The sequence below is a fragment of the Hevea brasiliensis genome, chromosome 4, assembly GCF_030052815.1.
Source record: "Hevea brasiliensis isolate MT/VB/25A 57/8 chromosome 4, ASM3005281v1, whole genome shotgun sequence".
Taxonomy (NCBI): domain Eukaryota; kingdom Viridiplantae; phylum Streptophyta; class Magnoliopsida; order Malpighiales; family Euphorbiaceae; genus Hevea; species Hevea brasiliensis.
In genome coordinates this window covers 34326840-34338838 of record NC_079496.1, presented here as the reverse complement: position 1 = coordinate 34338838, position 11999 = coordinate 34326840, and the positions used below count along the sequence as shown (strand labels likewise).

At 31.1% G+C, this 11999-nt stretch overlaps 1 protein-coding gene across 1 annotated transcript; it reads right to left on the bottom strand.

Moving 5' to 3' along the window:
• Positions 1 to 215: 215 nt before the first annotated feature.
• On the bottom strand, positions 216 to 2390 carry LOC110642111 (vegetative cell wall protein gp1). The gene is made up of 3 exons (XM_021794062.2): positions 2254 to 2390; positions 703 to 1602; positions 216 to 527 (listed from the first exon to the last, which is right to left on the bottom strand). Exons 1-3 carry the CDS (start codon positions 2336 to 2338, stop codon positions 496 to 498), a joined length of 1017 nt encoding a protein of 338 aa, XP_021649754.1. The 5' UTR covers positions 2339 to 2390; the 3' UTR covers positions 216 to 495.
• Positions 2391 to 11999: the final 9609 nt, after the last annotated feature.

The following is an 11999-nucleotide window of genomic DNA, read 5'->3' as shown; positions in this document are numbered from 1 at the left end:
TTAATATAAATTGATGTTTAAAATAGTAATTAATTAAAGTATAAGATGATATTTTTTTAAAAAAAAAAAAAAGATTATATTAATATAATTATCCAACCATATTTATAAATATTTACATAATCTTATCGCATCTAAATTTAGTTGAAACCTCTCAAATTTTAAGAATTTTAAATATATTTATCATTAATATATATAAATGGACTAACATATACTCCCAAAAACTTTGCTAATATCTCCTTTATGATCCAAGAAATGTTGCTTACAATTTTTTTGAGACAGAGAGAGGGAAAGGGTGAGTCGTCCTCCTACAAAAGAAAAGAGGGGATTCCATTTTTCATCTCCAACCCACCTAATTACATAATCGTCTATGAATATTTACTTGCAAAAATTTTATGCTTCACTATCTCTTATTAATTTATGGAAGGAAAAGGAGATCTACCTTCTATACTATTTCCTCTTGGCTTCTCCAAAAGACTGAATATTTTCTTCATCTTATCACGAGTATACAAAATGGCAACCATCATAACCTGTAAAAACAAGCAAAAAGTGGAGTTCTTAATGTTCTATATCATCAAATGTGATTTCAGAAGCCAATAAATTTTAATTTAATGGAACCAAAATGATCTCATAGTCTTTAGATTATGGATTTAAACTCTTGTCAAAGAGCAATTAACCAAAAATAAATTTGTTTCAGAAACTTACTTGGATCCACAGTAACAAGCATGGCAGTTCCTCCAAAGGAACAAGTGCCACCAGCCACCTTTGTCCTTTGCCAGTAGCTATTGAAGGCATAGGAAGCATGTGCAAACAACGTATTGGGCTCAAAGCATGATTTACTGGGCTGAATCGAGTCGCAATCTGCACCAGATGCACAAGCATAGTTCATAGCTTCTTGAATGATTGGGTCCGGCACCGATGGCTTCGCTACACACCATAGGGCCTGTGGTGGGCCTGTTCTTGGAGGTGGTGGCCCTATTGGTGGTGGATACACCACAGGTGGTAGAAAAATTAAAGGGCTAGGAACGTACCCTGTTGGAGATGGAACAAAAGTTGGTGGGCTGGGAATGTAACTTGGTGGACTAGGCTCGTAATAGGGAGGACTTGGAACATAAGTTGTTGGACTAGGTACATAAGTTGTTGGTGGGCCTGGAATGAGACTGGGTGGGCTAGGAATTATTTCGGGTGGATTTGGGAGAGGTGTGGTTTCGGGCGGGCTAGGTACCACACCTGATGGACCTGGAGGTGGGCTTGGGATGGGAAGAGTAGGTGGTAGATAAGAGAAGGGTGATGGGGGTGGCAAATTAGGTGTTGATCCTGGTGGAGTTGGAAATGTTGTGGAAGGGGGTAGAGGAGTATTTGGGGGATAAATGCAAAAAGGAGGGGCATTTTCGGGCAATGGAATTGGGGATAAGGAATCATAAGGTGGCAAAGAAAATGGTGAACTCACATAAGGGTCAGCGTTAGATGGATCCATAGTTTCTTTCTGCAGAAGTAATGAAGCTATATCAAAGTGCTTTGTTACTTTAAATTTTTTAATGTGTTGGATGATTGAACTTGTTGGGTGCATTTGTCCTCTAAGTACATGCATAGATTTTCTTGCTTCTGCTCAAAAGTGAATACAAAATTGTATCAATATCATGCATGGCTGCATGCAATATAATGATTCTCAATACTACATTTCTCAGTATTTTGTTCATTTTATATAACATTAAAAAAAATTAAAGAGAAACAATGCTACTGACTCTGATGATTGGGGGAGTACTGTTGAATCATTGGGCTATTTAATGCTCTTATATGATCTATACTCCACAAATATAATAATGATGAATATTCAGTGGCAAAAAAAGCAAAAGGGGAGATTCCATTGGTCTGATAATGAGATATAATATTAGATAAGACATTAACTATGCTTAGACTTGAAGGAATCGGCCACAGCATAAGTAGCTGCATGCCCATTTAGATTTTTGTAATGATGAGAATGATAACTGAACCTTTTGATTTCATACACTTACAAAATAAGTGGAAATAAAAAAAATGAAAAAAATAAAAACCCTCATGAAAGATCACTAGAAATGAATGAGTTGTACTATAGATGGTAAGACAGAATTTGTGGCCACTATTAGTTAGTGGATCTCACTTGATAGGTGCTGCATTCATGATAAGTGACTGATATAATGGTGATGATCATGAATTCGTTGATGCTAGTCAGACTTTTTCTTAATATAATTCAGTAATAGAATGAGAAAAACTTACCACAATTATAAGCAGCAAAAGAAAGATGGAGCAGCAGTAGCAGAAGGTGGCAAAGTCTGTTGCAGTAGTGAATGTTCCTTTCCATTACTTCGAAAGAAACCAGCAGCTCAAAGCTAGCGAACTAAAATGTTGATGAAGACACCGTACCAAATTAAAGACCCACAAAGCAGAAGCTTATATATATATATAAAGAGAGAGGAAGAGGAGGACATCCTCGGACAAGCTCTAGCTAGAATAGTTGAAAGGAAGAGCATAAAGGGACAAGTGGTTAGGTTGGGCATAAAGATTGATTCTTTGGCAGCTTCACTTTGCTACACACTCATCACTTTGCTTAGAGATGTGCACTTGAAGAAATGCTTAAAAGGGTTAAAAGGTGTAATGAGTAGATTTATTTTATAGGGAAGAATGGAAGATGATCACCGTCTGTGTATATAATCATAATAATATTTTTTTTCTCGTGTCTTTTTTAGGTTGTGAACTGTCGCATATATGCTTTGCCTTGATATGGGGAAAAATCAAAGTGTTGGTTTTTGTTTTGCTTGTTTTCCACTCAAACCCTTCCTCTTTCTCTCACACGTAGGTATAAAGGAACAATAACCTTTTAATTGATCCATATTTATGGAAATCAGGTTAGACACACCAATACGAGAAATTATATGTTACTATCATGATTTTGATAATATATATATATATATATATATATATAATTGGGGTTCCATAAGATAATAATTGTATAATTGTAAGTCTCGTAAAATAATAATTACACAACAATTTCTTTTAAAAAATTCTAATTAGGTTTGACTACGGTTCAAGAGCCGTTAGTTTCGGTTTTTGAGTTGTCGATTTAGTTTAAAATATCATGACCTAAACCAAGAGATAATTCAGAGTAGAGCAGTAAAAGACAACTCGGACGACCATTTGAACCCAATAAATTGAAAAAAAAATATTGATTTGGAGCTAAATTATATTTATTAAAAAATTTTTAAAATTAAACTTCTACTTAATTTTTCTTAGAAATCTTTTAATTAAAATAAATTTAAAAAATAAATTAATTTATCTTTTTAAAAATTTTGAAAAGAAAGGGGTTAGAACTTAATTTTAAAAAACAAGGAAATAAAAAGGGATGAAATTAATTTTTCTTTTTAATTTTTGGTTTTAAAAAGAAAGGGGTTGAACTTAATTTTATACAAATTAATTATCTATGTATTCACTTGAGGTTCTTCCAGTTGCATTGCTTGTCATTTAAAAAAAAATGAAAATAAAAAAAATAGTGCAGAAGAGAAAATTTAAAATAAAGGGTGTTGAAAATTTTAATGAGGACATAAAATAATAATAATAATAGAGTAATTGAGAGAGTATTAAAAATTTTAGTGAGTGTATAAAATAATAATATAAAAAAATTGAGAAAGTATAGAAAATTAAAAAGAATGTAAAGAATAATTATATATATAACTTGAAATTTATAAAAATAAATTAAAAATGAGATGAAGTATTTATAAATTTTTTTTCTTTTTAAATCAACAGTTTAATTAAATTCAGAACTATTTAAGATATTTTTTAAAAATATGAATCTGATCAAATCAAAGTAGGCGGTATTCAAAATTAATTTTAATTTTGACTAATTTATTATTAATTTTAATTTGAAATTAAATGGTGATCACCCTAATCCTTATATATAATTGTATTAATTTATCATTTTATATAGATTGTCTGCATAAAATAATCATTTTAATTATAATATAATTTTTCGACCAATTGAGGCGTTAATTTTGCGTCAACTCGTGAAATCAATTAAAATATATTTATCTAAGTGTAACTTGTAATCCATTTGATTCCGTCTAAAATATGAAATGACTTGAATTTAAGTGATTAAAAAATTGTGAGTTTGATCAACATCAACAACTGAATGATCTGACACAAAGCAAACTTAATTGCACTGACCTAACCTACTTTTTTAATAAAAATTAATATTTTAATATGAAATGACTTGCAACTTTGAATTCAATCAAAATCCTTTTTGTGTGGCGACTCTATAAATAATCTACGGAAGCCGCAATCCAAAAGGATCCGATTTGATTGATCCATTTACCGATTTTAATGCAAATTAATCAATAAGTTGGTATTTTGCATATATAATAAAAAAATTGATTTTACACCTAATAAGGTATATATAAATAAAATTTTCTATATATTTTGTTTTAAAATATTAATATTGATAAATTACTTAGTAAAAGAATGAAATTCCATATGACTATATTCAAGTGAGATAAAAAAAAATCTAAATTCGTTGGTTTTTATTTTCCTTAAAGTATAATGTTTTTTAGGGTTCCAAATTAAACTAAAAAACCGTATCATACAAATTGAAATCATATAAAACCAAACTTATTATATTATTTTAGTATGATTATGAATCTCCACTAAAAATTGAAGTGAAATCATTATTAGATTATAGTAAATTAGTTAGCTTTCCAACGTGTACATTTTCTGTTATAGGAAATAGTTATGCTAGCTACTCTCTGCTTCTTCTGCTTTATACTTATACAGTAAGCTAAATGTTTTGTAATACTCTCACTTTACATAGTCCGTACATTCGACTACTCCGATGACCTAATGTCGGTCCGAACAAGTCAGGATGTCTGGAACTATACTTCAGCGATGGGTGACTGCACCGGGAAATTACGGCGCAGGCAATAGCCGACCCCAGGACTGCAGAGAACCCTCAGAATTAAAATTCGAGACATAATTAAAGGCCTATAGAGGTATAATTGACATTAGAAATGTCAAAAAAAAATTAATGAATTAGTACAAAGAAAAACAAAAAAAATTAAGAAATCGATAAAAATCGGTGTTACCGAAAAATCGAAAATATAACCAGAAGAGAGGCATTTTGGTCAATTGACACATAGAGTTGGCTTTTGACCTAAATGTCCATTAAAAATAAATGGTATTAAATTTTTAAAATGTCATGAAAATTAAAATCGTGGTACATAATGCAAACAATGAAAGTTTGAGGCATTAAATATAAATTGTGAAACTTTAATTAATTAATCTTTAAAATATAGTTAGTGCTCCACTAATGCAGCAATTTGGGACACCTACAAAAGCTAAATGGGACAGATTTAATCATCTTCAACCTTTGGAAACAAACCAGCCGAAACACCATTAAAGGACTCCATGGCCGAAGCTTCCTAACCTCCCAAGCAACCACCTTCACGCCATGCTTTCCACTTAATTCCTTCATTAAAGTTGCTCACAATATCACAAGGAAGAGATTGATAGTAATTTGAAGGAGATTAGTTGAGGTTTGATCAAGCACCATAACAAGGTAAGGGTTAGTTCCTTAAAATTTCTTAAGTAAGAGTTGTGTTAAGCTTGAGACAAGTTAAATGGTTAAGAAATTGTTAGGAAATGTTTGAGTTTTGCTGCACCATGATTTCGGCCGCCATTAAAATTGGATTTATTGAGTTTGTTTCTTACCTCAAATAGATGGAAATTTAGGTTGATTAACTCAAATTGAAGTGTAGCAAGTTAATGCCCATGTATATATATGTTAGTGCTTGAAATTAGGAGTTTAAAAAGGGAATTGAATACCTTAGTAAACTGCCATAGTTGGCGGCTTGTATACCCTTGAATTTGTATGCGAATTGATGAAAATTATTCATGAAATATGATAGAGTTGAATTGGGGGCAGTATGTGTGTATTTGTTATGGAAGTGTATGTGACAATTTGGTGAGTATGTATATTGAATTTGGGTTGGCTTACATGTTGAATATTAATGGAGTATTGTGTATCTTGAAATCTTGAGTATTCTGCCCAATTTACTTTGTTGGAATTGTGTTGAATAAATATAGAAGTACCAAGAATGAATATTGAAGTATTGGGAGGAGGAGGATTGCCAAATTGAGAGTGTAAATTCTCTTATGCAGGTTGTGATTGTTGGCAGTGTATAAATTAGGTTATAAGTGTAAAGTTGTGACTTCAATTGGTATGAGGTCAACTAGAGGTAAAACTAGACATAAAATAGGCCAACTTTCATGCAGAAGTGTTACCCAAATTCTGCCTAGAAGTGACCTAAAAGAATGACCTAATCCGGAATTGAAACTTTAAGAACCCAGAAATTGACCATATAAATAGTAGTTATTAAAATGACCATAACTCACTCAAAACTAGTTCAAATAATCTGAAATTTATATCGTTAGGGCTACAACTTTTGTGAAGACCACCAAGCCCAGAAATGCCAATTACCAAGTCAAAATGATCGCCAAAGTTGGGTTACAAAAACTGGCCGAATTGACTTTGACCTAAAAGTGACCCAAAATTGTCAAATAAGTGCAACTTGACCAGCATTAGTAAAATGACCATAACATGGTCCAGAAAACTCCAATAACCTGAAATCAGTGCAAAAAATTCAATAAGATATAGACCTACAAAATTGGTAATTGTACCAAAACCCAAAAACCAAGAGAAATAGGTAAATTAGTTTGATGAAGTTGATGTATAAAATCTGGAATTGGTACAATTGAACATTATGTCCAGAAAATTCAAATAGGCATATCTCCCACAAGAGATCTCCCAATGTAATGAGCCATACCAATCTAGAAAGTTAAGAAAGAGACTTAAAACTTAGTTTTAGACAACTTTCTTAAATTATAAATGTATAAGGTCAGAATTTAAGATCAACGCCATTGACCTAATTAAGGATCATGCCAATATAAGATCTTTGAGTCCAAGTCAACAATTTTGCTATAAATAATTTTATAAGACTTGACAAATTATAATTAAAATTTCCGATTGACCCTAAGACATAGGGCAACAATACTTATGAAGAATGCTAGACCTCAATATGATTACAAACAATCCAAATAAATTAATAAAGTCAGAACCGAAAATGCCTAATAAGGAAGTCAAAATTTAACTTTGACCTAGTTATGGTTAAATGACCACAAAAGTTATACAACTCCAAATGGAGTGATTCAAAAAGGAAATTAAAGAAGACACAATGAGAAACAATTTAATGAAGAGAAATCTATTAAATTTATACTGTAGCTTGGTCTAATAGACAGTAAACATTGGCCATGAAATCTGAATAATTACAATAAAACGTAATAAGCTTTGAAATGAAATTGGCAACATATGTCAACATGTGAGGAATGAAAAATGGAATATATTAGTGACATTAAAACTAATTCACCTAGTGTGCATTAAAGGTCAACATTATAGATTGACTAATGAAAGGAATAGTATTAATAAAATTTAATTATTAAACCTTATTATTAGAAATAATTTAAATGAGTACTGAAACACTTTAAATTGTGTGTTTCAGTTAGAAAAGACACTGGGAAGGGACAAGACCCACTGAGTCAAGGCCAAGAGGCAACTCATCAGAGGTTTGTGCACAACTAGTTTTTAATTGATTTTGTTCTGAATATTTCATATGATTAAATGACGTTATTTTCCTTATGTATCATGTTATCACGTATTGGATTTATTTCAATGATTATTGAAATTGTTATAGTTTGCATGAATTTAGCTTTGTGAAATGGTATTTCAACAAGTATTAAGCATTGTTGTGGATTGAATAAATTTTTTTTTGAAAAATTGTGATAGAATATGTTTTGAATTATGATGGGCAATTTGCATGAAAAAATACAAATTTATATTTTGAATTGTGATGAGCATAAAATTATTGGATATTGGAATTGACTTTGAATCCAATTGTGTTGTGATTTATGCTTACAAAAAGGACAAAGAGATTTATGCTATTGTTTTATATTTCACTATAGATGCTTGACTAGGTTATTACCCTTCTCTCTCATTTTTTGAGGAGACAATGGAGTTAGCTTTGTTTTAATTACCATGATACATGCACAGGCTTAGATTTTCCTCTTATTAGAGGTTAGATCTAAGTTTTTTTGTTGTGGCCCTTTTGGAAGTTTTATTATTGTGGTGTGTACTGTGCATGATAATTCGACCTCCCCGACCATAGGGAGCTAGAATCCTGATTCGACCTCCCCGACCATAGGGAGTTAAAATCACCCTGAAAATAGCCCTTGCGGATTAGTCTTGCATAGTTAATGAGATAAAGAATGGTTTTTGAATAGTAAAGAATTTCAATTTCAAATGGGATTTATGCATAATTGATTTTATTGGAATTAATCTTTATTTTCATAAATTGCTAGAATTACCTTAAATGTTTAGTTGTGATTTGATAAATTAAATTTCGTGATCAAAGTCATTTTATACAAATGATTTATATTATTGGCAATGAAATATTTTGATTTTTGAAATTTGATGAGTATCCAGATTTTCAAATTATTTGTTGTACTTTTGCTAAGGTATATCGTACTATGTTTTAAGTAATAGTTATGTACCACTGAGTTCATCACTCAGCGATAGCTTTGTATGCTGTTGCAGGTGAAAGTAAGGATAGAGCAACTAAGTGAGAATTCTTGTAGCTGCGCCTTGAAGACACATTCAGATTAGCTCCAGGTATATCATAGGTATTCCCATGTACATAGGTTTGATGTATGCATGTAATAATATGTATGTAAATTATTTGAGCAATTGTATAAAAACTCCTGTAAAATATTTTGGTATATAATTAAATGTAAATTTGAGATTTCATTTACCTGTATAGTTTTGTAATATTAATTTTTGAGTCTTATAATCAATGAAATATTTATTTTATGATGAGGTTGGTTTCAAAATGAATTGATTTGATTATTGAGATTTGAATTGTGAGATGAAATGACATTTATTGGAGTTGTATTTGAGAAATCATATTGGGAATATTTTCCTTTTCAAGTTTGAAGAACTGTTTTCTCAAAATACAGTCGGCACTCTGCTGAAATTTTAAAAAAATTTTATAACACCAGATTTTAATCGATGATTTAAATTTCACGAAAATTGATTTAAAATCCCTTGTAGTATATTTAATGGGTTACCGGTAGGTAAAGTACGGTAATTCATTAGGTGTACTACGGGATCATGTTACATCTTACGGAGGAGTAGGGTGTGACATTTTTAATTCACGTTTTGCAGTCAATCAAATTCTTTTTTTCATTTCTTCATATGGTATCAGAGTAATAACTATTCTTGCTTTTTTTTTTCTCCAATGATGCTCCAAACTTTCCACTACATTACTCATTTGGGTTATGCTCAGTCTCAAAATGATCATTCTTTATTTGTTAAAAAGGATGATAACTCCATTACAATTCTCCTTGTGTATGTTGATGATGTGATCCTAGCTGGTACCACTCTGTTAGAGATAAATGCTACCTATAGATTATCTGGTGGTGTAAGGTAGCTGCCATAGAGGAGACAATCTATTCTGCAACCAAGGAATTGTTATCAATCAATGAAAGTATGCCCTTGATATACTTTCAGATGTTAGATTCTTAGAATGTAAAGCTACAAAAACACCAATAGACTGTAAATTAAAACTAAGCAAAGATCAATGTCTTGTTTTAGATGATGTTCAATCCTATACAAAACTTATCGGCAGGCTTTTATTTTTTTACTAGTACGAGACTTGATCTATCTTTTACTGTCCAGCGTCTTACTTAGTTTATGGACAAGCCTATTGACTAATATTTGAAAGTAGTACATCGAGCTTTGAGATATTTTAAGGAATCTCTTGTTGCGAGCCTTTTCTTCTTAGTTAAGTCAGACTTGCAACTAAAATCCTTTAGTGACTTAGATTAGGCTAGTTGCATAGACATCAAAAAACCTATCACAGGTTTCCTGATTTTTCTTGGTTCTTTTCTAATCAGTCAGCAAGCCAAGAAACAATCCACAATACAAGACTTGATCTCTCTTTCATGTCCAACAACTTAGTCAGTTTATGGATAAACCTATTAATCAACTTTGAAGGCAGCACATGGAGTTTTAAGATATGTTAAGGGCTCTCCTATTGTAGGCCTCTTTTTCTCAGCTAAGTTAGACTTGCAACTGAAATCCTTTAGTGACTCAAATTAGGCAGGCTACATAGACACCAGGAAACCTATCACAGGATTCATATTTCTCTTGGTTCTTCTCTAATTAGTTCATGAGCCAAGAAACAATCCACATTGTCCCAATCTTCTTCAGAGGCAAAATATTGAGCCTTAGCTTCTACCACCTAAGAAGTTCAATGGATTTTATTATTAGTTGCGGGATTTACATCATCCTTCTTATCCTCCTCATCAACCCGCTCTACTATTTTGTGGTAACAAGTCTGCCCTTCAAATTATTGCCAATCCAACCTTTCATTAATGCACAAAGCACGTCAAAATTGATTTCCATTTAGTTTAAGAAAAGTTACATGTTAGACTTATCAAATTGCTCCCTTTATCTTCCTCCACTTAACTTGCTGATATATGCACAAAGCCTTTTGGAGTAATTCCATTTCATGCCATTATCAATAAACTGGGAATGCTGAATATGTTGAATATATGTTTTCCAGTTTGCAAGGGGGTATTAGATAATAGTAAAGGTGCCAAAATTAGTTAGCTTTCTCACGTGTATATTTTGTGTTATAGGAAGTAGTTATGCTAACTACTCTCTGCTTCCTCTGTTATATATTTATATAGTGAGCTAAATGCTCAATTCACTCTTTGCATTTAATCAAATTCTTTTCTTCATTTCTTCATAATCATACCTAATTGAATAATCAATTTATACATAACATATATGTGTGTGTGTGTGTGCGTGCACATGTGCATTAATATTTTACCTTATACTCCATAATTATTTATATACCTTATAGTTAAAGACTATGTAATTAAGAAATAGCTAAAGATGTATATTATATAATATATTGTATATCAATAATTAATTTTAAAGCCCAAATGGTAATTTAGATAAGATTCTCCATGATACCAATTGCATGAAATTATTTCATGAATCAAATTTCGAATTGGAATTTGACTTAACTAAAACCAAAATATTAAACCTCTTCTTTCCCCCCATTTTTTATCATCTTTTCTTTTTTTCCTCCATTTGATCTCCTCTTTGGGCAGCCACCTGTGAGTGTTTTCACTGGTGGTAGCCCCTTCCCTTTATGTGATCTTTTAAAATGGATTTTTAGCATACATTCTTAGATTTATCACTTTGATAAATTTTGAGTAAATAAGTCCTCAAATCTATCATTGTTGATAGATTTTGAGTTTTTGTTGTGTTTTCTCTTCTTTAATAAAGTTTTTATATATCTTTATTGTTGAGATTTTTTTTTTTAAATAGCACTCAAGGTGCAGATTTTCCCTTCAATAAGATATATAAATTTGCAAGTTATCTAATGGGACTCGTATAAAGACCATGTAGTCAAGGAGTAGAGCGTGCAGTCTACTTATTAGCCAATCTACATGCTCCGTGAATACTATTAGATCTTTCAAATTTTTTATATTGGTGATTAATTTCATTTATACAAAAATATAATATATTAATTTGTAGTTCTCTTTTATACTCTATTTCTAATTAATGAAATATTTTTCTATTTCTATAAAAAAAAAAACTAAAACCAAAATATTAAAAAAGTTGAACTAAAATATCGAAGAATCAAATTGAATCAAAACCATAAATTTGGTTTGATTATAGTTCTTAAATAAATGTCAAACCAAAATTAAAATTACACGCTCCTACTTTATTTTATAATTAAAAATTTTATTAGAAGAGAACCAGGGAACAACCTGGCAAGAAGTACAAAATCAGATCCGGGAACAATAAATGTAACTAATACAGGCGTAATAAATCAAAAACATACCAAACT